Below are 25,730 nucleotides of genomic sequence, written 5' to 3' on the forward strand. Positions count from 1 at the left end.
GAGACGGAGTCTCGCTCTGTTGCCCAAGCTGCAGTGTGCAGTGGCGTGATCTTGGCTCACTGCAACCTCTGCCTCCCGGGTTCAAGCAGTTCTCCCACCTCAGCCTCCCAAGTAGCTAGGATTACAGGCGTGCACCACCACGCCCAGCTAATTTTTTTTGTATTTTTAGTAGAGACGGGGTCTCACCATGTTGGCCAGGCTGGTCTCGAACTCCTGACCTCAAGTGATCCACCTGCCTCGGCCTCCCAAAGTGCTAGGATTACAGACGTGAGCCACCATGCCCAGCCTAGGCACTGTATTTAACTGGGCATTTAACCCAAAGGCAGGTAACTGTCTTTAAGTGAGAGCAGAAGACACGAGGGTAGTTGCTGTACTCAGCTGCACCAGTGTATTTTCCCATCCAAAACATACACAGGAGAGGCTTGATGCCACCCCAGGAAACAGAATAACCCCTTCTAGGGACTTCTTAGCAGAGACTGATCTCCATCTGCCCACAAGGGCTGGGTGTCCAATTTGTCCTGCTTCCCAGAGCTGCATGTTGGGTAGAGGAGTAAGTGGAACATAAGAACAGGCTTGCATGACTGTGTTTATTTGAATCACCAGATCTGCTCCAATAAAGAGCTCTCCAGACCCTGCCTCACCTTACAGGGAAGGGCTTAGAGTCAGGGAAGAGGGGCCTGTTGCTCCTGTCCCTGAAAAAGGAGGTCAAGATGGAGCCCGGGCTTCCTGGTGACCATTCAGACTCCTCCCACTGCTTGTCCCTGTGGAGGACACAGGACGGGCTGCCCCATCTCAGGTTTGGGGTGGGATTGCTCACAGTCACCCCCGGAACAGCCCCAACTGAGGGTGGGGGGCCTGGCCCTGGACACCTCATGTCTCTGGGCCGGGAAGCCACGATCCCTCATCCATCAGGCCTGCTGCCGCTCTCCACCCCAGCGGGGGACGGACATTTGTGCTCCCTCGCAGTACACTGGGGACCCAGGAGGTCCCCTGCATGACATTCCTCTCCTTGGCCTCAGGCCAGCAGGCGGCTGTACTCTGCCAGAGCAGAGGACTTTCTCACCCCGTCCCAGATCCGGGCAGCGTAGTGGAACCTGTGAGGAGGCCAACAGTCAGGGCTGCCTGGCCGGGGCTCCCCCAGCCCAGCACCAACCCGGGACAGGTGGAGAAACTGAGGCCCCTTTTATGACCTGAGATGTGACTCTGAGCCTCTTGGAGCCCAATCTCCTCAACTGGGATACAGGGAGGATCCTAACAGTGATGGGAGGTGGCCCAACTTTTCTTAGCTCACCCAGGTTATGCAAAGCTGAAGGTTCCAGGGCTTGGACTAAGACCTCAAGTCTCCACCACCTAAACTTCTCCCACTCCACACAGTGCTGGCTTTGTGGGTGAGGGTTCAGTTTCCACCTCCCTCCAGTCTTACGACATAGAAAACATCTAACAGCAGCTGCACAACCCACAATCTTCTCCCTCTCTCCTCTGGGTCCTGGTTTAGACCAATGGCAGGAGCAGAGCTGGGACTCAAAAGCTCTGCCCCATCTCTGCCCTACAAGCCCTGAGGGGCTTCCTGCTTTGTCTGCACTCCTGACCCCTTCCAGGCACAGCCAACTGCAAACAGATGCAGGGAGCCAAGTTAGAGAGGCTGCACCCAGTTAAGCTATTTATCTTTCCAATTTTTCTCTTTGAAGTAAGATGAGGAAGACCTGGACTCATATGCTGAGGGCTCTGGACAAAGAAGTAATGTAAAGTAGGGGCCACAGAGCTAGTGCAGGGCCAAGTGAAAGCAGGGAGAGAAAGCCAGAGGCAGGAAACAAGGCAAATGCAGAAGTGTGAACAATGAGACCCTGATGGCTTTCTGGTTCCCATCTGCTGCAGGGCCCTGCTTTCTGTGATCAGGTCCCTGGAATAAATCTTCCTTAAGCTAAATCTGGTCACTGGTCCTACTCCTAGCAATCAAATGACTCCTAGCCACAGATGTGTGACCTTGCTATGTAACACTTTTCCCTGAGCCTAAATTTCCCCACCAGGAAAACTGGTGACAAGGACCTACATGATGCTGGCTGATTAGGAGGATTCAAAGTCACAGGAAACAGCATGTTGCCACATGGGTGAGATGCTTACAAGACAGTAGCAATCATCACTGTTCCAGAAAAGGAACCTGAGATCTGGAGAGGAGGGGCTTCACAAGGTCATGCCGATCTAAGGGACGCCCCCTTCTCTCTACACCAGGGTGGGGTGCCTCAAATTGACCCCCTCTGCAAAGAGCTCTTACCAGTTCTTCTCGGTGAGGATCGTGTGTGACAGCTGTGGCCGGGCCATGGACATCACTTGGCTCCGGAGCTTGCTCACCAAGGACTGGAAACTGGGGTGGCCACGATACCCAGGCAGCAGGGAGAAGAGTGGGCTGGAACCAGGTCCTGGAAAGTTGGGGCAGGGAGGGTAAGAGGGATAGACTGCCAGGGTCTTTCTCCCAGTTAACAGCATCCTGGGCTTCAAGGAGCACCTGAGAGTTCAGCCCCGGCTGAGCTCTTCCTGTACTTTTATGACTCTGAAACACACTCCTAATAAAGGGTCCACACACCCCAGGAACAAACCAGGATCTTCTCTCAGACCAGGTAGGCTCCACACTGCTCCCAAACCAGGGCAACCCATGTCGCCTCCTAGACCAGTGGGTGCTGGGTCTCTCTCTGATCAGGACAGGACTCGTCTCTCCATGAACCTGTTGAGGGTAACTGTACCTGCTCTTGGTGGGTTTTCACTCTCTGCTTCACTGTCCATGAAGGGTACCAGGAATAAGTTGACCTCAGAGTCCAGGAAGTCAGGTGGAAGCCCCGGGAAGACATTGCATTGTAACATGGACAGAGTCCCTGGAGGAGAAAACGCTTCAGCCTTCAGGTACCATGTTGTGGGTTTGGGGAGTGGGAATTGTTGACAGTCAAGGCAGGATCAGGAGACTAGTCTGGGGGTAGAGACTGACCCACGGGGTTGGATCAGGAATTAGGAGGCTGACTAGCTTGGGGGGTGATGTGGGAACCCTCACCCTTGTAACGCAGGTGGGAGTGGGCCATGAGCTGGTCAATCATCAGGTGCATCTGCTGCAGCTTCCGAGGACAGAAGTCCTCTCGGCGAGCTTTGTTCTGCAAGAAGACTGAGGGTGGGAAGAGACGGGCCCTGTCAGGCAGACATCGCTTGGCTTCATGGACTCCCCTTTCTCACCCCAAAGACCTGTTGTTACCCCTGAGTTCAGATCACTGTGTATTTATGTAACTTCACTTCACTTTAGCACCAGGCTCTGTGTAGGGCAATGCTGGGGACCCAGAAGTGAGTCAGATCTGATTTCTGCCCCTAGTCTCTTTGAGGCCCTAGCGAGGGATCATAAAATGAACTGGGTCTTTGCAGAAGAGTAGAGCGGAGAAAGGATGAAACAGGCAAAGGAACGGCATGTGCAAAGGCTAGAGGAGGGAGAACAGGTGGACGGGGCCACTCAGATGAACCCAACCTAATACTCACTTCCTGAGTTGGGAGATTCCAGGGACCCAGAAATAGGCAGACCTGGGGCCTGTCCCATTCCAGACACAGGCTCAGGGGTCATGCCCTCAACTGTCAGGATTGGACCAGGGCAGTGGGAACTTGGGAGAAAGAAGCAGCTAATCCTTTTTGACTTTGCTCCTCACAACTCTCAAAAGTGCTCCACCCAGAACCCCACTCCTTCCTCTCTCTCCCCACTTCTCCAGCGTGCTCCTGACTTTCAGCCCCTCATTTTTCCTCCTGCCCACCCCTCCAGTCCCCAGAAAGCCTCTCACCTAGGTGGGGGTAGTACTCGGTGCCTTCATCGGAGCCCGATGAGCTGCTGGACTCGTGGCTGGGGGATGGGGTGGAGGGCTTCACCATCTCTGCTGTCTGCAGGAACCTTGGGGTTTGGGGTGAGTGGCTGTTGCTCTTGCACTTGCACCCCAGGTCCCACAGCCTGGGACAGGGGCTTCCTTTGAGATTCTGATGAAAGCTACAGCCATGCTCAGAAAAATACCATATACACACCATGTTTCTCACAATTTCAGAGAATTCAGAGATAATCCTCTCAGATACCAACCCATGGATTTACCAACTGTATAAATTCTTTATGAGTTTACCGTATTTTTTTTTAAAGGCTATTTTTTAGAGCAGTTTTAGGTTCACAGCAAAACTGAGCAGAAAGCACGTAGCGTTCCCACACACCCCCTGCACATGCACAGCCTCCCTGACTATCAACATCTCCAACCTGAATGGTTCATTTAAGACCCATGAAGCTGCACTGACACATCATTATCACCCAAAATCCCTAGTTTACATCAGGGATCACTCTTGGTGCTGTACATCCTACAGGTTTCGACAAATGTATAATGGTGTGTGTCTGCCATTATAGCATCACAGAGTAGTTTCACTGCCCTAAAAATCCTCTGTGCTGTCCCTATTCATCCCTCCCTCTCTCCAACCCCTGATCTTTTTACTGTCTCCATAGTTCTGCCTTATCCAGACTGTCTGTATAATTGGAATTACAAGTATATAGCGTTTTCAGATTGGCTTCACTTGATCTGCATCTAATGACCCTCTATGTCTTTTTATGGTGAGATAGCTCATTTCTTTTTAGTGCTGAATAATATTCCATTGTCTAGATGTGCCACTGATTATTTATCCATTCGATTTACTGAAAGACATCTTGGTTGTTTCCAAGTTTTGGCAATTATGGATACAGCTGCTATAAATATCTGTGTGGCCGAGCACGGTGGCTAACGCCTGGAATCTCAGCACTTTGGGGAGCTGAGGCGGGCAGATCACCTGAGGTCAGGAGTTCGAGACCAGCCTGGCCAACATCGCGAAACCATGTCTCTACTAAAAATACAAAAAATTGCCGGGCATGGTGGCACACACCTGTAGTCCCAGCTACTTTGGAAGCTGAGGCAGAAGCACTTGAACCTAGGAAGTGGAGGTTGCAGTGAGCCGAGATCGCGCCACTGCACTCCAGCCTGGGTAACAGAGTGAGACTCTGTCTCAAAAAAAAAAAAAAAAAAAAAAAAATCTGTGGTTTTTTAGTGGAATTTTCAGTTTATGTTATTTTAAAATAATTTTTTACAATAGGTTAAGAGTACATAAACCTGTTTTCTAAGGTAAGGGATAATGGGATTGCTAAAATACGGGGACATTCTCCTCACACACACACAAACACATCTACAATCTCAAGGGGCTCCCCTACTCTGAGAAGCCCACCTGTAGACAAGAGCTTAAAAACAAGGCTCTGCCATGTGCTGGCCTGAGCCAATACTCCTACCAGAATGTAAACTCCCCAAGGAGTTTTATCTGTTTTCTCTCTTTTATCTGTTTTGTTCACACCTGTGTCCCTAGTGCCCAGAACAGTGCCTGGCACACCTAGATGTGAATGAATCCCAGATGGTGGTAGGAATGGGTGTTTCAGAATGAAGTCACAGCTTAGCTGCATTAGATCTGGTCAGAACAACCAACTCCCCAGCAAGCCTTTTTTGCTGTTGGCCAGACCCTCAGCTCATCCCTGTCCCCAGGGTTACTAATACAAACACTAAGTTTTCTCCATCAACTGCTTACTATGTAACAGGGACTAAGCTGAATGCTTTAAATTCCTTAACTCACTGAATCTGCACAACATAATGCTGCTGATGAGGAACTGAGGAGGAAAGAGACACATGCCCACTAAGAGCTAGGATTCAAAGGCACTACCTAGCTCTGAAGGCATCTGCTTCCTAATTCCATTTCTCCTCTCCCTATAAGCTCCTGTCCCTTCCTTCTGCCTGGTCCGTGTGCCCAAAGCTGTTCCCCCCAACACCTCCCAGCGGTCTCCTGGGGCCTGAAGCCAGGAAGGGCCCTTGTGGCCATAGGTTCTGAGCCAGTCTCTTCTGGGGGCATTTCTGGAATCTGTGGCTGCTTCAGGCAGGACTCCTGCCAGGTCCTGCCTCCCTGAGTACCAACAGGAGGGCACACGAGCCTGAAGGAGATGAACAGCAAAACTCCACGGATCAGACAAGCCAGCTCCTCATGCTCCTTATTCAGCAAATTTGTAGTTAATATTTACTGTGTGCCAGGCACTGTGTGAGGTGCTGGGGACCTTGCCCTCCTAGGGCTTACATTCGAATGGGGGAGAAAGATCATAAGGAAAGCTACAGTATCCTATTAAGGAGAGGTAAATGCAATGAAGGAAAACACAGAAGTGGGGGAGAGTAACAGGGGATGCTATGTTAGATGGTCAGGGAAGGCCTGAAGTTGACTCGAATGGCACGAGGGCGAGAGTCTGAGGAGATCTGCGGGAAGGGTATTTCCCACTGAGGGAGGCGGAGTGCAGAGGTCCTGGGCTGCAGGAAGAACAGCCATGAGGCCCTGTGGCTTTAATAAAGGGAGTGAGGGCAGGTGCGCTGGCTCACGCCTGTAATTCCAGCACTTTAGGTGGCCGAGGCAGGTGGATCACCTGAGGTCAGGAGTTCAAAACCAGCCTAGCCAACATGGTGAAACCTATCTCTACTAAAAATGCAAAAATTAGCTGGGCATGGTGGTGGGTGCCTGTAATCCCAGCTACTCGGGAGGCTGAGGCAGGAGAATCACTTGAACCCAGGAGATGGAGGCTGCAGTGAGCCGAGATTGTGCCACTGCACTCCAGCCTGGGCGACAGAGCAAGACTCCGTCTCAATAAATAAATAAATAAATAAATAAATAAATAAATAAATAAAAATAAAGGGAGCGAGGGGAGGCAGTGAGAGAAGTCAGCAAGGTGACCAGAGAGCAAAGGACTTTGTAAGCCATGCACGGGCAGACTTTGGATTTATTCTGGTAGATATGTAAAGTCAGTGGAGGGCTGTGTGTGTGGGCAGTGCTTTGAGGGGGAGGTTAGATGGGAGTGATTTGCTCCAACTTACATTTTAAAAGGGTCCCTCTGGCTGCTGTCCCTTGAATCAGTGGCTCAAGTCTCTGGGCCTTTGTCTCCTGCCTCATTCCTCCTCCCCACCCTCCAACCCCTCAGCTCCTCACCTGTAGAGACTGAGGTCTGTGAACCAGTCCTGGACAACAATCACCACATGGCAGACCGTGAAAAGGAAGGCAGCAATCTGGAGTGACTGAGGGTGGGCAGGAAGGAAGGGAGGTGAGGACCTCTTCTGCCCAGACTAATCAGGAGTCCCTGATCCCAGGACTCAGTTCAGGAGGCAGCAAGGCAAGGAGCCTTCAAGCAGCTACTGTGTGCCCAGCACTGTGATGGCACTTCCCTTACAGACCATCCCTAACTCAGGAAAGGTGGGAATTATCACCCCCATTTTACACAGGCAGATGCTGAGGCTTCAAAGGGGAGGGGGTGGGAAATGACTTGCCTGAGGGGCAGAGCCAGGAGTTGAGCCAGTTCTGACTCCCAGTGTTGTCCTCTTCCTATAGCCCCTGGGGCAGCCAGGGCTCTTCTGAAGCAGAAACTAAGTGGACCACCCACACCCAGCTCTCCAGATCTTGGGAGGATGGGGGTGGGGATGTAAAACCTCAGTCCTGGGCCTGGCTTGGCTCCCTCACCTGCATCTCAACGTAAGTGTGGGGAAGGTTGTACTCTGGAGGCAGTTTGCGGTCATTATTGATGAGATGGTCTAGGATAGAAGGGCTCAGGATGGGCTGCAGCAAGGAAGAGAACAGAGTGTCACTCAGATACCCAAGTTTCATACGCTCAAGGCAAATACATTGTCTATCTCAGGACAAAACAAGGTCAGAAACAAAGGCAGGCAATTTCTAATTAGAACAGCAAGAGGAAGTTAAAGAAAAAAAACTCAAAGCTGATACACTTTTCCAGCTCCTTTACAAATCACTGCTGCTCGCAAGCACCTCATGCCCAAAGAGAACAAATTGCTTTGTGCTAATGAATTTTTAACGTTTACTCAAATAAGTCATGTCCCTTAAAGGCTCATTTTGTTGTCAGTTGTTTCATACACTTTCAAAACTTTGCTAAGATAATTACTTAGGTTAAAAAAAAAAAAAAAAAAAAAAGATTAGTGTGAAAACTGGTGAGAATTTTAAAAACTGCATCAGTACGTACAAGAATCAGTGGTGAGCTCACCGGACTTTTTTTTCTTAAAGGAACATTCAATCAAAAAACTTTAAGAGCTAAATTAAATTAGCTTGATAGTCTACTGGCTTCTTACTGCAGTGAAATTCTTTTAGAAAGGGGCTTTCACAACTGCTCGCTTTCTCAAACTCCAAACATTGAGCAGTGCTCTATTCTGTCTTGTTTAACTTCTGTCCTCCTCTTCACAGGTCTCTGACCCAGACCATGGCCGGTTTGGTTTGTCTCCAGGTCTCCATGCCCCCTGCACAGAGCCTGGCACACAAGGCTCACATCACATTTGTAGATTTTCCATTCTGTGTCATCAATGCCACAGTGACCAGAACTCTGTTCCACCAACTATGAGTGCCAACTAAAGGGCCAGGCCCTGTGCCCCAGCTCTCACCCCCAGAGCCAGGGCTCTGCTCTGAAGAGCTTCGGGCAGGCAGGGAGTGGGAACAGACACGGTGGCAAATCACATGCTATGGTGGGAGGTGCATATGGGCAACAGTGGAAGGGGAGGGCTTCTGAGAGGAGGCCACACCCCAGTGGAGTCTTGAGGAAGAAGAAGGCGTTAGCCAGGCAAAAACGCAAGGCGAGAGCCTATTGTACTGATAATGGTATTAATTGCTAAGGGTATTTAGCACCTAACTCCTGTTGGGTGCTGTCATTAGGACTTTACTTGCATCAATGCACTGAAACCTCACAAAACCCCTATGAGGCAGGCAGTATTGTTTTTCCCACTTAAAACTGAGGAATGAAAATAAATAACTTGACAAGGTCACACAATTCGTTGGTGGTTTCAGGTAAAAACGGGATATGACAAGTCCAGAGAAGAGAGAGATCAGTGTGTGTGTGCTGGGGGCCTGGTGGCTCCTCCAGAGGCGAGGATAGGCAGTCTGAGGGAGGCAAGCCATACCCTCCGAATGCCAGCTTAAGGAATCTGGACTTTGCCTGAGAGGAAGGGAGAAGCCGAGGAAAACTGCCAGATAAACGCAGGACCAGTCAGTTCTAACGACAGTGACGAGCCTGAGCACTAACCTTGTGCCAGGTCCTGGCCAAGCACTTTGCCTGGACTGTTCCACTGAATCCTTGAAACTCCTAAGAGGCTAAGTACAGTTACCATCCCTATTTACAGATAAAGAGCTGTGGTTTAAGGGAGTTTAAAACTGAAAGTCACCCAGCCGGTAAGAATTAACAGACAGGATCAGAACACACATTCTCCAGGGCCCACACTTTTCAGCACTATACTAGAAATCCTTTAGGCTACTGTGTAGAAGGCGAATGAGATGGGGGCAAAAGTGACAAGAGACTAAGGGCCAAGAAAAGACACAATTTGCCCCAGGGCAGCCAGTATGTCCATGGCTTGACTGGAAGCACATGGAATCCACGCAGGGTTCTGGCTTAATCACATTCCAGGAAGAGGCTCAATGCAGGATGTGGCAGGGTGGGGCAAAGGCAGGCGGGGCTGGCACCTGTGTGTCCAGGAAAACAATCCGTTCTTGGGTAATAAAGAAGTCGATGCCACTGGTCTGGTTGCCCCCTCGTTCCTTCATTTCAGCACTCTGGGCCCGGAAAACATAAGTCCTGTGGAGAGGAGCAGGCAGGGGTGCGTGAGAGCTCTGGTTCTCAGCCTTGGATGCATCCGAAGTGTGACCCTGTGAGCTGAGCATGTGAGCCGTGGTGCCCTGCCTGCTCCCTAAGCTTTTCATCTGTGGCCCATGTCAGGGGGTTGGAGGCAGGGGTAGTGCATGTTTTGAAGCACACGATTTCACTCCTATCCATAAAGAGATCCATTAGTTCAATTAATGAAGCCAGTACACTGAGGTGTTGAAGGGCAGAGACTCCGCCAGTCTGCCAGGATTCAGATCCCAGCTCTGCCTCTTCCTGGCTGTGTGGCTTTAGGCACACTCCTTAACCTTTTTCCATCAGTTTCCTCATCTGTAAAACGGGGATAACCACATGATCAAAACTCTGTGTATTACTGTGAGGTCGGTATGTGTAAAGCCCTTAGAATGGTGCCTGATATATAATGATATATACTTTTAGCTGTTAATTATCAAATAAACCTACTAGATCCCAGGCATTGGAGAGAGAGCACTGAGTGCCCTCCACTCCCACAGTGAGAGGGAGTTTGGGTCTTTTTTTTTTTTTTTTTTTTGAGACGGAGTCTCGCTCTGTCGCCCAGGCTGGAGTGCAGTGGCGCGATCTCGGCTCACTGCAAGCTCCGCCTCCCGGGTTCACGCCATTCTCCTGCCTCAGCCTCCCGAGTAGCTGGGACTACAGGCGCCCACTACCACGCCCGGCTAATTTTTTGTATTTTTAGTAGAGACGGGGTTTCACCGTGTTAGCCAGGATGGTCTCGATCTCCTGACCTCGTGATCCGCCCGCCTCGGCCTCCCAAAGTGCTGGGATTACAGGCGTGAGCCACTGCGCCCGGCCCCGGGAGTTTGGGTCTTGTTCCCAGCATCTTCCCCTGTCACGTGAGTCTCCCTCACTTCTACGTGTGCTGGGTGCTGGGAATATGAGGGCAAAGCAGGCAGAGCAGGGCCGTGCCCTAAACCACTAAGTTCAACTTGGTGACTCTGTGACTTGGGCAAAGTGATTTTACCTTTTGAAATCTGTAAAATCAGGGTAATAGTACCTATCTCTCAAGGGGTAATTTCTATCTCCCCCAAGATGCATAATCTGTTGTCTGACACAAAGCAGGCATCCTTCCACTTTACAAACACTATACGGAAAACCTCCTATTTGCCAGATACCAGGATATAGCAGTGAACAAAAAAGACTAAGTCGGCTTCTGTGAAGCTTCTGGTCTAGTTTACAAATTACCAGAAATCAGTAACTGTGGGTGTTAGAAAGAAGAGGCGTGCAGTGCTCCAAGTGCAGATTGCTTAGTTGGTGGAGCCAGAAAGGGCTGCCCTGGAGAGGGAAATGACAATGCTGAGGGTGAGAGAGAAAGAGGGAGTTAATTGGCACTGGGTGGGGGATGGACGCAGAGGAAGGTTGTATCGGCAGAAGGTAGGTGACTTGTGGCACTAGGACTCAAAGACCAGCATGGCAAGAGCAGAAAGATGGTGCATGTGGGAGGGGAGGGAGCAAGAAGAGGATACAGACCCTTGTGGAGCATGGTAAGGCTTTGGCCTATGAGCCTGGAGAAGCTGCTGGAGAGATGTAAGCAGACGAGTGACAGGATCAGACTGTGGTTTGAAAGGTCCCCTTGCTGCTATGTGGTGAGGACCGTACAGTGGAAAAAGTGGAGTTAGGCTTACAAGGCCCAGTGCCAGAGTGCCTCGCTCTGCCTTTCTGGCCTTATCTCCTACCACTCCCCTTCCAAGGCTGCCACGTTCTTCTACACACATTATGGGCAAGCTCCCACTTCAGACGCATTGCCCATGCCAGTCCCTTTCACTGGAATGCTCCTCCCAGCATGCTTTTTCTCAAACGTTCCCCTTAGCAAGGCCTTCCCTCACCATCCTATTTAAAACTATAACCTAGTCTGGGCAACACAGCAAGACCTCATCTCTACAAAAAATATTAAGGGCATGGTCGCTCATGCCTGTAATCCCAGAGCTTTGGGAGGCCAAGGTGGGATGATCACTTGAGGTCAGGAGTTCAAGACCAGCCTGGCCAACATGGTGAAACCCTGTCTCTATTAAAAATACAAAAATTAGCTGGATGTGGTGGTGCACGCCTGTAATCCCAGCTACTCGGGAGGCTGAGGCAGGAGAATTGCCTAAACCTGGGAGATAGAGGTTGCAGTGAGCCAAGATTGAGCCACTGCACTCCACCCTGGGTGACAGAGCAACACTTGTCTCAAAAATAAAAAATAAATAAATTAGCCAGGCACGGTGGTACACAAATGTAGTCCTAGCTACTCAGAAGGCTGGAGTCAAAGGATCACGTGAGCCCGGTCTGGGCAACACAGTGAGATCCTGTCTCTACAAAAAATTAAAAAATTAGTTGGGCATGGTGGTGCATACCTGTGGTTCCCAGCTACTCATATGGCCGAGGTGGGAGGATGGCTTGGGCCCAGTTCAAGGCTTCAGTGAAGCCATGATCAGGCCACTACACTCCAGCCTGGGTGACAGAGCAAGACCCTCGTCTCTTAAAAAATAGTAATAATTTTTAAAACCTGTAACCTAGGCCCAACATTACCTCCCTATAACCCTTTTCCATTGTGTTATATTCTAATGTGCCAAATAGTGTGTTTATTTTGTTTACTATCTTCCCTATTAAAATATAAGCCCCGCGAGGGCAGATTTTTTCGTTTTGTATACCACTGTATCCCCAGCACCTAGAACAGTGCCTGGCGCATAGTAAGCAATTAATACAGTACTTGTCAAAACTGAATTAAATCAGGCAGACCAGACAGAAACCTCTTGGTATCCTGCATGTAAGATAATAATGGCTTGGACTAAGGAGGTGGGAGTGAAGGAGGGAAGAAACAGATGAATTAGAAAGAGAATTAGCAGGAAGGCCAGGCATGGTGGCTCACACCTGTAATCCCGACACTTTGGGAGGCCGAGGTGGGCAGATCACCTGTCAGGAGTTCAAGACCAGCCTGGTAAACATGGCAAAACCCCATCTCTACTAAAAACATAAAAATAAGCTGGGCATGGTAGTCCCAGCTACTCGGGAGGCTGAGGCACAAGAATCGGTTGAACCCAGGAGATGGAGATTGTGTTAAGCTGAAATTGTGCCACCGCCCTCCAGCCTGGGCGACAGAGCGAGACTGTCTCAAAAAAAAAAAAAAAAAAAAAAAAAAAGAGAATTAGGAGGCAAAACCTAGACCTGATGAAAAGAGTTGACACTAAAGTCTACCACACCACAGGCTGACGTGGCTCAAAAAGACAAGCTGGGCGACAGGATTCTCTCTACCTCAGGAATCTGAACTGAGACCTATGGGGAAAATTTGCTAGTTGGGGTGAAAAGCTGAAATGGAAAGAATGTTACCTAAGACCTGGAACTATTCCAAAATGGAACCAAACTGAGTCATGAGTGAGCAGAGAACAGGAGGGAGAGAGGCAGAGGAACCTCACAGCTCCAGCTTTATGGGATGCGTATTCGCACAACAGTGGTCTTCACCTTTTCTAGATCTCCATCAGCCCACTCTGAGATCTGGTGCAAACTAGGGACCTTTTCCCTAGAAGAAAAGCCTGACTGCAAATGTGTGCAAAATTCTGCATATGGCCAGGGGTGGTGGCTCACACCTGTAATCCCAGCACTTTGAGAGGCCAAAGCGGGAGGATTGCTTGAGCCCAAGAGTTTGAGACCAGCCTGGGCAACAGAGGAAGACGCCATCTCTACCAAAAAAGTTAAAAACCAGCTGGTGTGGTGGCATACCCCTGTAGTCCCAGCTACTTGGGAGGCTGAAGTGGGAAGAACACTTGAGCCTGGGAGGTAGAGGATGCAGTGGGCTATGATCGTGCCATTGCACTTGAGCCTGGGTGAAAGAACAGGACACTGTCTCAAAAATAAATGAATAAATAAAATTCTGCATATACTGCTAAGGGATTAATGGACCCCTGACGCTCATCCATGGAGGCCAGGGTAGTATCACCTGCTTTACAAAAAAACAGATCCCTGTATTTTTAGGTGACTTCAACGTGTCTCTGTTCTTCACCACCCCAGTGGCTACTATCCATTCTCATTCCCCATTTTGATTCTCCCTTAATGGGATGTGTATCTCCCCCATTCCCAAATTCCTACATTTTTCCCTTTCCTTCTCTGCCCCCAGTTTCGGGACCTGTTTCTCAAGTTCTCCCCTCCCCAAAACCTGCTCCTGTGCCCTTATGCTTTATCTTCATAATCACATTCCATCCTTACTCAAGAATGTTGTTCAGGCCAGAGAATCCTCATGTCTGATCCTCCCCAGCCTGGAGAAGCAGAGCCATTTTCCCAAGGTGACACAGTAGGACTGAGGCTGGTACAGAAACCACTCTCTGTCTCCAGATCTCTTTCCCCACTCTATTTCTCAGATCGTATCAGCTACCATTCTGTGATACTTGCTCTATGCCAGGTGCTCATTAACTTTTGCCTTCTTGATCTTATTTTATTCTCCAAAAATCTACTTGGACAGGGGATACGGGAAACGAAGTGACCTGCCCAAGGTCAACCAGTTATGTAGCAGGGCTGAGCCTGAGGTGGGCCCAAATCCAAAACCTTAACAACTACATCATCCCACTTCTGTCCAGGGCCTGTACCATTTCCTGGGGCCAGGCAGGAAGGGAGGGAGGGAGGGAGGGAGGAACAGGATTGGATGCCTTGGAGCTACACAGATTCAGTCCAGCCCATTATCATCTTCATCTCATGAAGACACTGAGGCCTACAGAAGAAAAGCAACTTTCCAAAGTCCTTTGGTAACACCACTTGAAACACCCAAGCCCACCTTGCCCCTGCTCCCGGTGGGTGCCCACCTCCCTCCTGCACCCCATCTGATAGCCCCTCACCTCTGGTCCTCCTCTGGAGTGTTGGCTGACAACAATGACATGACCATGGACTTGCCTGTCCCCTGGAGACCCAGGACACCAACCACCAACACATCAGTCTGATCCAACAGGTACTGTGGGAAAACACATAAATGACTCTGACAAGTCTGTCAGCTGCTGGAGCTGGAATGAGGGGGGGACTCCAGAGACCCTTGTGGCTCCCCCACCTGCCTTATCATATATGAAGAGAAACTCCTATAGTCCCAACCCCTTCAACTAGGCATAGGGCCTCCATTCCGTGTCATGGTAGGATTATGTGAAATGTTTTAGACACAAACAACAGTGTCTGTGAGAACTGTGAAGTAGAAAAGAGCCTAGCATGGTCAAGAAGCTAAAAGGAAGTCAGTGTGGCTGAACACAGCGGGAAAAAGGGAAGTCTGATCTTGGAGAAGTGAAAGTGAGAGTCACAGGAACAGAAGGGCAGGTTGGAGAAGATAGGACTCGGCGACTGAGGGCTACTGGCACAGGTTCCTGGCAAACCTGGGAAAGCACATGAAAGGGAGTGGTGTGCAAACAGGAGCCACCCAGGCTTTCGTCTGTGTGTGTGTTTTTTTGTTTCTTTTTACATTCATATGCTGTTGTCTGTGGGATTTAAGAGCCCCTCTGGAAATTAACTGAGACCAACTCTGGGCCACCAGCTCTGCTGACTTTCACCACCAGGGGGTGTAAGAGACACTCCTCAAGGAAAACAGCTACGTCCTGAACTGTGGCTGCTGCTCCTTAGAATTACCTTAAAATTTTGTTTTGTTTTGTTTTTTCAAAGCGAATCCTATAGGCCAGGTGTTGTGGCCCACGCCTGTAATCCCAGCACTTTAGGAGGCCAAGGTGGGAGGATCGCTTGAGGCCAGGAGTTCAAGACCAGCCTGGCCAACATGGTGAAACTCCGTCTCTACCAAAAATACAAAACCCGGCTGGGTGCAGTGGCTCACACCTTTAATCCCAGCACTTTGGGAGGCCGAGGCAGGCGGATCAGCTGAGGTCGGGAGTTACAGACCAGCCTGACCAACATGGAGAAACCCCATCTCTACTAAAAATACAAAATTAGTTGGGTGTGGTGGTACATGCCTGTAATCCCAGCTACTCGGAAGGCTGAGGCAAGAGAATTGCTTGAACCCGGGAGGCGGGGGTTGCGGTGAGCCGAGATCGTGCCATTGCACTCCAGCCTGGGCAACAGGAGCGAAATTCCATCTCAAAAAAACAAAAAAAAAACAACTATCTGCGCGTGATGGTCGCACACTTGTGGTCCCAGCTACCTGGGAAGCTGAGGCTGGAGAACTGCTTGAACCCGGGAGGTGGAGGTTGCAGTGAGCCGAGATGGTGCCACTGCACTCCAGCCTAGGCAACAGAGCGAGACCGTCTCCCAAATAAATAAAGCAAATCCTGGGCCCAATCAGGATTTAACATGCTTTAACACATTAAACAGAATATCTATGGATGCCCTGTTCAATCAGTAGGCATTGATCATACATGGCTATTTAAATTAGTAAGATTAAACAACATTAAAAATTCTGTTTGGTTGTACTAGCCACATTTCAGGTGCTCTAAAGCCACATCTGGGGATAGCGGCTACCATACTGGACGGATAGTTCAAATATATATGATCTTCATCACTGCAGAAAGTTTTCCTTAATAGCGCTGAAGGGTAGGGTTTGGTTTTTTGTTGTTTTTTTGTTTTTTGTTTTTTTAAAGCTCCCCAGTTAATTCCAATGTGAGAGTGGACACAGAAGTGGCAGGGGCAAGGCAATAAATGGACTTGAGGCTGTGCTAGTAAGTCCAGGCTGCTGGGTAGGAGAGGTGACACCTCTGGGACAATCTGAGCAGGGGTGTGACAGGTCTAGGGGAGAAAAAGCAGAAGAAGGGACACAACGTCTGGGAGACTGGTGTTATGTATGATGATCTAGGAATGTGAGGTCTGAACTAGAGCAGGGGGTGGTGGGATGGATGGGGGTCACTTTGGGGGAGTGACATTCAAAACAGTTAACACTGAGACAGCGTGGGTTTCTTGTTCTTTTTTTTTTTTTTTACTGAGACAGGGTCTCACTCTGTTTTTGAGGTTGGAGTGCAATGTCATGATCACAGCTCTCTGCAGCCTTGACCTCCTGGAGTCAAGTGATCCTCTTACCTCAGCCTCCTGAGTGGCCTGGATGCCTCCTGCCACCATGCCTGGCTAATTTTTAAATTTTTGGTAGAAATGGAGTATTCCTATGTTGCCCAGGCTGGTCTTGAACTCCTGGGCTTAGGTGATTCTCCTACCTTGGCCTCCCAAAGTGCTGGGATTAGAGGCATGAGCCACCAGCAAGGGTTTCAACCAAATAAGAAGGGTACTGGAGCAGGGTCCAAAAGACTCCCCTGCTGTGGATGGCACGGGAGATCCCAGGGGTCCTGGGGTGGTAGTGAGAGTACTTCTTTACCAATCGGTACCAAAGTAGTTCTGTATTTTACCAACTAGCAAGCACAGCTGAGCTAGTTGAAATTCCGCTCTGGTTAGCTGAGAATGTTCTGATTCCACCCCCTCTCACTGCTGTAAGTTGCCTCAAAACCCTCCAGTCTGGTGTTGCCTACAAAGAGGTGGAGGATCAGAGGATGCAGGATGTGCGGAAGCTCAGGCAGGGCGGGACCCCTCGGTACCTCGATGGCACTGTCACACCAATTCATCTGGTCATCCACCAACTTGATGCTGTGCTTCATGCGCTCTGGGGGCAGTAGTTTGGCCTGACCCACGACAGCTGGAGATTGGAGAAAGCAGGAGACAGAGGATGCAGTGAGGATCTGTGAGGAGACGCCAGTTCCCAACCTGGTACTGCCCAGCCCCAACTCACGGTCCATGGCTGCTGGTGCGGCAGTGCCCATGCCCCGGTTCTGGATCTGGTACACAGGCTGTGTGGGTCTCTGCCCCTCCTTCTCCCCCTTGGGTGGCGCAGGGGCTGCAGGGGGTGGTGGGGTGGTGCCCTCAGGGGTAGAGGCACCTGTCACGGCCACAGGCCCCTTCCCCTCCTCCCGTGGCTTCATGAGAACGATGGGCTTCTCCAGAGGGGCTGGAGCAGGCGGGGCAGCAGGGGCTGTTGGAGGTGGTGGCTGTTTTGACTACGGAGGTAAAAAAAATTCCATCAATGGGGGCAATCCCTTCCCTAACGGCTCCCCCTCCTCCCTCCTTCTCTGCTCACCCGCTCTGCTGGAGGTTTTGAGAGGATGATGGGGGTTTTCTGCATGACGGAAGTGCTTGTCTCTTCGCTGGCATCCTGTGGTGAGGGAGGGCAGTTACTCATGAATGGCTCTCCTGGACATTCCAGATCTTTATGTGCCATGAACTATTCTAAATGCCGAAATATATTAACTACCTTGATCCTACCAACAGCCCTGTGAGATAGATACTATTATTACCCCCACTTTACAGATGAAGAAAATGAAGCCTAGAAAGGTTAAGCAGATTGCCCAAAGTCACAAAGCCCAGGCAGCCTGGCTGCAGAACCAAATCCTCAAGCATTCTGCTCAGCTGCCTCTGCGGGGCAACAAGCCCAGGAGGAAAGGAACTAGGAGCTAGACAGGTCTGGGTGCAAACCTGATCCCGCCTCGTGTTGGCTGTGTGAACTTGAATAAGGAACCACCCTCGCCACCTTCACTTATGCCTCATTTTCCCATCTGTGAGTGGGTATGGGAATTCCTTCCTCACAGACTATGATGAGGATGAAAGGAGAGAGAACTCATCAAGTGTCTAGCATGGCACCTGACACATGGCAGGTGCTCACTATGTGAGGGCTGCTGGTGGCACTTGCTATCCTGATCACCTCTGCCTCAGCCCCCTCCTGCTCTGGCAAAGCTGGCAGGCTGATCCCAAGCCTTGACCTCTTCATGCCTCCCCAACTTACCCTCAGTCTGCTGAAGAGGGGAGAAATCTGAGTCTGAGTCCCGTTCTTTCTCTGGTTCCTTGAGTAACCTCATGAGAGTCTTGACCCCTAACTGTGTCTGTTCCTTCATCAATATACTGAGGACACTTACTTAAACCCTGCTCACTTCACTGGCTTACGGTGAAGAACAAACAAAAAGACGAAGTGAAAGTGCTTCGAAAAGAAGTTTCAAGGGAAAAACTACAGGAGGAGAGGCTGTGGACTTCCAGGAGGCTAGGAAGGGGGAGATGATACAGGCTGAGTATCTCTTATCTCAAATGCCTGGGACCAGAAGTGTTCTGAATTTGGGATTTTTTTGAACTTTGGAATATTTGCATATTTACTGGTTGAGCACCCCAAATCCATTTGCAAGGCTCCAATAAACATTTCCCTTAAATGTCATGTTGGTGCTCAAAACATTTGGAATTTTGGAGCACTTCGGATATTCAGTCTATACCTGGGATGAACGCTGTGAGGGTAGAGAGAAGACACACAGATATAACCAGGCGGCAGAATGTAAAGCACTGGTGCCTGACTAGCACAGAGGAAGCAGGGGAGAGGCGAGAGAGGCATTCAGGATAAGGCCCAATGGGCTGTCACTGATATGGGAGAAAAAAATGGGAAGAGGAAAAATGGCAGAAAGATGCTGAGGTCAGCACGGGACACAGAGGATAAGAAGCCCATGGGTGTGACAAGAGGCTGCCAGGGCTCAGTAGCACATTTAGAGACAAAGATGAGATTTAGGAGGTGCTTGTTCAAGGATTAAACCTGAAGGTGTGGCGGGATAACATTCCCCAGGAGGGCATTATGTGGAAGGAAGAGAGACTACGTGTTCTCATTTACACTGTGGCCCAAGAGAAGGAGCAAGTAAGAGCCCAGCTCACTGTGAATAAACTATTCTTCATGTTTGTACAGTTTTATAGCTCAGAAGCTGGCCCCAATTGTCACCTACTTCCACCCTACCTGACATCTCTGAGGTGGACAGGGCCCTAGAGAAAAAAGCCCAGGGGGCAGGTTCTGGCAGAGAGTCACCTAGGTACAGGAGGGGAGTGAGGCTGGGCCCGGGCACAAGCCGATCCCTCCTGATTCCCAGCCCAGGGCGCTCTCTACAGCAGGCAGAGCGATGCTATACGTGAGACTAAGCTGGACCTGGATCTGAGTCCTGGACCCAAAGTTTACTGACTCTGATTTTGGAAAAGTCCCTTCACCTCTGGGGCTCATTTTCCTCATTAGTGAAACTCAGATCTATCATAGAATCTACCTCATGGGGTAGCTGTAAGGGTTCAGGAAGACCCAAAGGATGTAAAAGACTTTGCACAGTGCAAGCACAGTATAGGCTGCTCTGTAAAAAGAGTAACAGTTGTTGTTATTATGACATGACCCTTTAAAACATGAGCTATGGCACCTCTCAGCTCAAACTCTCCAATGCCAATTTCACTCAGTGAAATACAAAGTTCTTTCCAAGGCCTACCAGGTCCTACATGATTTGGCCCCAGTTACTTGACTTCATCTCCTATCTCTCTCCCTCCTTCCTCATCGATTGCAGCCATCCTGGCCTCCGATGGCTACTCCTTGAACACGCCAGATATGGGCCACCTCAGGGCCTCTGTGCTTGCTGTTCTTTCTGTCTGGAATGCTCTTCATCTCAGATGCTGGCATGGCTTATTCTCTCATCTCCTTCAAGTCTCTGCTAAAAAGTCACCTCTTCAGAGAGACCTTCTCTGACCATGTTACCTAGAACAGTCTCCTTTATCACTCTCCACCTTCTTTATCCATGAGGGTGGTAGGTTTTGTTTACAGATATATCCCCGGCATCTGGATTAGTGCCTGGCACATGGCAGGTGCGTGGAACCAAATAGATACATGAATGCTGCTCCTGGGTCCAGACACTCACCCTTCTCTCTCTTTCCCATGGTGCAATGTAGTCCCTCTCCCGACCACCAGGCCCAGAGAGATTCTGGGGGCCACCAGAGCCAGGCTCCTTCCACCGTCGCCGCCGCTCTATCCCATAGAGTCCAGGCTGACTGTGTCCAGACTCAGACATGGTTACCTATGGAGGGAATGAGGGGATTTCAGGATGACAGAGTCTCTTCCTACTCTACTTGGCATATCCTAGACTATATGAAGTCCCTTCTTTCTTTTTTTTGGAGATGGAGTCTCTCTGTCGCCCAGGCTGGAGTACAGTGGCCTGATCTTGGCTCACTGCAACCTCTGCCTCCTGAGTTCAAGCAATTCTTCTGCCTCAGCCTCCCAAGTAGCTGGGATTACAGGCACCCACCACCATGCCTGGCTAATTTTTATATTTTTAGTAGAGATGGGGTTTCACCATGTTGGCCAGGCTGGTCTCGAACTCCTGACCTCAGGTGATGCACCTACCTTGGCCTCCCAAAGTGCTGGGATTACAGACGTGAGCCACTGTGCCCAACCAAGGCTCTTCCTTTCTTCTTTTTTTTGAGACAGAGTTTCGCTCTTGTCACCGAGGCTGGAGTGCAATGGCGTAATCTCGGCTCACTGCAGCCTCCACCTCACAGATTCAAGCAATTCTCCTGCCTCAGTCTCCTGAGTAGCTGGGATTACAGATGCCCACCACCACACCCGACTAATTTTTTTTGTATTTTTAGTAGAGATGGGGTTTCACCATGTTGGCCAGGCTGGTCTCAAACTCCTGACCTCAGGCAATCCACCTGCCTCAGCCTCCCAAAGGGCTGGGATTATAGGCGTGAGCCACCATGCCCGGCCAAGGCCCTTCCTTTCAACAGAGCTCTGGGCCTGTGGTAGCAACTGCAAGCTGGTTCCCAACATCCACTCCTGACTTCTTCCAAAAAAGTAAAACCCTCAGTTCTGAGCTAGGTACATGGCTATCCAGAACAAACTTCTCATCCTTGTTTGCAGTTAGGTGTGGCCATGTGAGTAAGTACTTTCTGGCTATGGTATGACACTAGAAGTGTGGCTTGGCAGCTTCCAGCAACTTCCCTTCACAGACTCTGGCACATGCCTTCTGCCCCTTCCTCCCAGTGACAGGAATGTGGGTGTGGAGGTTGGAGCTCAAGCAGCTATCCTGGGCTGTAAGGCAATTTAATGGAAGGTACAACAAAACAAGACACAAGGTTGGGGGGGTTCCACGTTAACCTTGAATTGCCTACTTCGAGAGGCAGTGAAAAACAAATACACATCTATCTCTTACTTGCAGCCAAAACTATTCCCAACTATTAAAATGCTCCAACATAAATAAACTCACAGGGGCAAGTTCACATAAAAATAGGATATTCTCCTTACCAAAATGCAGCAAGGCATTTGCTTACAAACCAGCAATGTGATCCTCAGTCCAACAGCTACTCTTGATTAGCCATTACTAGCGTATGTCATGGTGGGGCTCCAGCCACTTACTAGTGTATGTCATGGTGGGGTTCCAACACTCAAGGGCCTATTTTCACCTGGTATCCCACTACATTTCAGTGTCTGTCTGTCTTCCGTTCCTGACGGTCTGCCTTCCCTCACAGTGAATTTCATTTCAAGGTGTCTCCAGTGTTTATTCTATTTGAGATGTTATATAATGTCTGGCTACCTATGCAACCCACTCTCCACCATTTCAGTATCTGTTTACAGGTCCTTAGAGAGTTTTCCCAGCTGTTCACACATCAGTCTAGGGCGGTATTTGACTACTTAACTGTTTGTAGAACTCAGTGGGGCTATCTGCTCAAGCTCAGAAGTCAGGTTGACAAAGTGTGGCCTAGGGGCCAAATCTGGTCTGCTTTCTGTTTTTGTAAATAGAAAGTTTTATCGGAACATGGCCACATCCATCAATTTAGAAACTGTCTGTGGCTGCCTTCTTGATGCAATGGCAGAGCTGAGACAGACAATACAGTCTGCAGGGCCTAAAATAATTATTCTCTGGCCTTAACAGAAAGTTTCACTGAATGGCCGAGTATGGTGGCTCACACCTGTAATCCCGACACTTTGGGAGGCCGAGACAGGAGGACTGCTTGAGCCCAGGAGTTCGAGACCAGCTTGGGCAACATAGCAAGATCCTGTCTCTATATAACATTTAAAAAAGAAAAAAGTAGCTGGGCGTGGTGACATGCACCTGTAGTCCCAGCTACTTGGGAGGCTGAGGTGGTGGGATCACTTGAGCCTGGGAGGTCAAGGCTGCCATGATCATGCTGCACCACTGCACTCTAGCCTGGGTAACAAAGCAAGACCCTGTCTCAAAAAAAAAAAAAAAAAAAAAAAAGCAGAACCCTGTCTCAAAAAAAAAAGTTTGCTGACCCTTGCTTAGCTTGGAAGTATCTGTTAAATCCCTCCATGAATCCTCCCCTGCCCCACCTCATAATGACATAAACAGGTCCCTCCAAGACTCTCCAGAATGGAAGGGTCTGTTTACAAGATGCAGTCATAATTTTGCTAGCCAGACAAGTGGCTTGTCTAGCTCCTCTCTTACTGTGCTACATGACCTCTCCCCCAGCCACAAGCCAGGTTGAAGACTGCTTTCCTAGACAGAGGAGGACAAGGGCCTGTTTACAGATGCTTAGGGAAAATGACTCATTCCATACCGAAATGACTGCTTAGTCTGGGATGGAGATTCTCCCCAGAATCTGAGACTCCTCCCTCACTTGCAATTAAGTGTCTTTACACATTATTCTGAAATCTACCCAGTGCTTAAGTACTTGTCTTCATGCCTCAATTGGGATACTGCCCAGCCCTGAAGTTTCTGTTTACTGGCCTATGAGGATGCCCTTTCCTGTGCAAAGTAAGCGCCCCTGTGTGAATGCTTTTCTTTCTTTTTTTTTTTTTTTTTTGAGACGGTCTTGCTCTGTTGCCCAGGCTGGAGTGCAGTGGCGCGATCTCAGCTGGCTGCGGCCTCTGCCTCCCGGGTTCAGGCAATTCTCCTGCCTCAGCCTCCCAAGTAGGTGGGATTACAGGTGCATACCACCAGGCCGGGCTAAGTTTTGCATTTTCAGTAGAGACGGGGTTTCGCCATGTTGGCCAGGCTGGTCTCGAACTCCTGGCCTCAAGTGATTCGCCGGCCTTGGTCTCCCAAAGTGATCGGATTCCCCGGGTGAGCCACCGCACCTGGCCTCCCTGTGCCCTTTATTCTGGGAGCTTCCACAGTATCTGAATGTGGGGAGTTCCTTGGAACTTAAAAGCCCACCTAAACCAGGTGTGGAGGATACAGTGAGCCGAGATCGTGCCACTGCACTCCAGCCTGGGCGACACAGCGAGACTCGTCTCAAAGAAAAAAAAAAAAAAAGCCCACCCACATGCAAGCTGGGGACTTCCAATGCTGTTTCCGGGCTCCTTTGGGGATTACCCCCAAACTTAGGAAAGCTGGTCTATTTAAGTGTCTGCTGATGGACTTCTAGGGTGACTTCCCGAAAATTAACAAATCGAATTTACATATTTTTGGGGAGTGTCTCCTCAGTATTTAGGCATCGCTTCACACACTCCCTTCGGGGATCTCCCAGAGCCTCACTATTTGCAAATATTTGGGGAGACTCTCCCGATTCCTGAGTATGTAAGCCCACTTCGTGGGGCACTCCCCACCCTAGAACTGTAGTCGATTTGCACATTTTCCTAAGGACTCCCTAGGATTTAAACTTCTCTCTACGGGGTTCTAGAAGGGGGCCTCCCCTGGATTTAGGCATTGCTTTACAAAGCTTCCCTCGGGGAACCCAACTCAAGTTTCTCGTTACACGTTATTGGGGCGGCCTCCCCAGTACTTGACGGGCAGTTTGCAGGCTGTACTTGGATCTCGCAGAGCATAAGTTTCTCATTCACACGTTATTTCCGTCCCCCGCCCCCATTCCTGCCAACCCAGTATCGAATTGACGGTCGCCGGCCCCCTACTCAGTGCCGCACCCCCGCCGGACGTCCCAGCGACCTTTCAATGGCCAAGGCGGGGGCGGGGCCTGCCGGAGCGCCCCGCCCGCCGCCGGTGCGCTAGCCTAGCGCGGGCTCGCGGCCCCCTTACCTAAGACGGCTGCTGATTGGTTCTCGGGGCGCGGTGTGCGCTCTCCCGTGACGGGAGTCGGGTGGGGGCGGGGAGGCTGACCCAAGCCACCCGCCTGCAAATGGCGTCTGGGGGCCAGGAACGTGGGAAGGAGAGAAAATGGGCACTCCCCACTCCGAAACCGGCCTCGGCGTCCGGGTTGCAGCCCCTAAGGAAAGCTGGCCCGAAGGAGGAAGAGGAGGAGGATGTAACGCGGGGCCGAGCTGAGATCAGTTCCCTCAGGCGACTCGTCCTGCGCATGCGCTGAGGGCTGGACGCTCGAGAGCTGAATGCGCTCGCCGGGCTGAGCATGCGTGCATGGAGGCGGTCGGCTTCAGCACGCATGCGGGTTCCGGAGCGGGAGGCCGGAGGACGCCGCGGCTCTGACTCAATGCGCGTGCGCGCGGTTGGGGGGTTGAGGGTGGGGAGATGAGTAGGGAAATGGATACGCCAAGGAGCCGGCAGGAGGGAGAGCGGCCCGGATCTGGGGTTCGAGTTGTGCCTCTTCAGTGATGTTGGCGGGATGCAGTGGGGTGGGGCGACAGGGAGGAATTTCACTGTTCTGGGCTGAGTGCCAAGAACACACGAATGAATCAGACTTGGCGTGCGCCCTGGAAGACACCCCGGCCTGTGGAGAGACTGCCAGGGCCTCAAATCACTTAGGAAAGGGCGCGGGTCCGGTTGGACCTTGAAGGACAGGCAGGCGAGGGTACTCCAGGGAACAGCTAAGCAAAGGCGGCGAAGACCCCGGGGGAGAGGTCTAGACTGGCTTGGATTCAGGGTCCACCCGGGTGGGAGGTGAGGCAGCAGAATGGGCAGGTCAGACCCTGAAGGGTCTCCAGTGTCAGTTTTATCCTTAAGGCCTGGGAGATGCAGAATAGTCTGAGACAGAACTATGTTTAAAACCCTCGAAGGCCGCGTTGGAGGAGGGAATCCGCGCCAGGGTCGAAAATTTAAACGCACGTGGGCGGAGTCTTGTGCGCGCCAAAGAGGAACATTGGGCGAGGGGCGCGGCCTGGAGAGCGCATGCGCATTCGGAAGGGTCGGCCGTTCCCCAGTGGGCAGAGTGGGTGAATGGGAAGGTTCTAGCTTTTTATTTGAAATTTTATTTATTTATTTAGAGACGGAGTCTCGCCCTGTCACCCAGGCTGGCGTGCAGTGGCGAGATCTCGGATCACTGCCGTCTCCACCTCCTGAAATTCAAGCGATTCTCCTGCCTCAGCCTCCCAAGTAGCTGGGATTACAGGCGTCCACCACGCCTGGCTAATTTTTTGTATTTTTAGTAGAGACTGGGTTTT

At 50.5% G+C, this 25,730-nt stretch overlaps 1 protein-coding gene across 4 annotated transcripts; it reads right to left on the reverse strand.

Moving 5' to 3' along the window:
* Nucleotides 1-573: 573 nt before the first annotated feature.
* SMG9 (SMG9 nonsense mediated mRNA decay factor) lies at nt 574-24,952 on the reverse strand. 4 transcript variants are annotated; one of them, XM_003817577.5, is made up of 14 exons: nt 24,415-24,952; nt 20,341-20,496; nt 17,727-17,801; nt 17,382-17,646; nt 17,191-17,288; nt 14,524-14,636; nt 9,547-9,658; nt 7,552-7,647; nt 7,027-7,112; nt 3,804-3,910; nt 3,041-3,148; nt 2,739-2,867; nt 2,273-2,417; nt 574-1,094 (listed from the first exon to the last, which is right to left on the reverse strand). In XM_003817577.5, exons 2-14 carry the CDS (start codon nt 20,488-20,490, stop codon nt 1,016-1,018), a joined length of 1,563 nt encoding a protein of 520 aa, XP_003817625.1. In that variant the 5' UTR covers nt 20,491-20,496; nt 24,415-24,952; the 3' UTR covers nt 574-1,015. The 4 variants fall into 4 exon arrangements, with proteins under 4 accessions (XP_003817625.1, XP_054960022.1, XP_054960021.1 ...); XM_055104047.2 differs by having other exon boundaries at nt 24,325-24,416; XM_055104046.2 differs by lacking the exon at nt 24,415-24,952 and adding an exon at nt 24,303-24,409.
* Between the last annotated feature and the right edge of the window lie 778 nt (nt 24,953-25,730).

The sequence above is a fragment of the Pan paniscus genome, chromosome 20, assembly GCF_029289425.2.
Source record: "Pan paniscus chromosome 20, NHGRI_mPanPan1-v2.0_pri, whole genome shotgun sequence".
NCBI classification, from domain to species: domain Eukaryota; kingdom Metazoa; phylum Chordata; class Mammalia; order Primates; family Hominidae; genus Pan; species Pan paniscus.

Coding starts and splice junctions, on each gene's coding strand:
- SMG9 (XM_003817577.5), bottom strand. CDS start 20,490: ATGTCTGAGTCTGGACACAGTCAGCCTGGACTCTATGGGATAGAGCGG. Junction 17,802..20,340: donor CATGGGAAAGAGAGAGAAGG/GTGAGTGTCTGG, acceptor CCCTCACCACAG/GATGCCAGCGAAGAGACAAG. Junction 2,868..3,040: donor CTCCCACCTGCGTTACAAGG/GTGAGGGTTCCC, acceptor TTTCTCCTCCAG/GGACTCTGTCCATGTTACAA.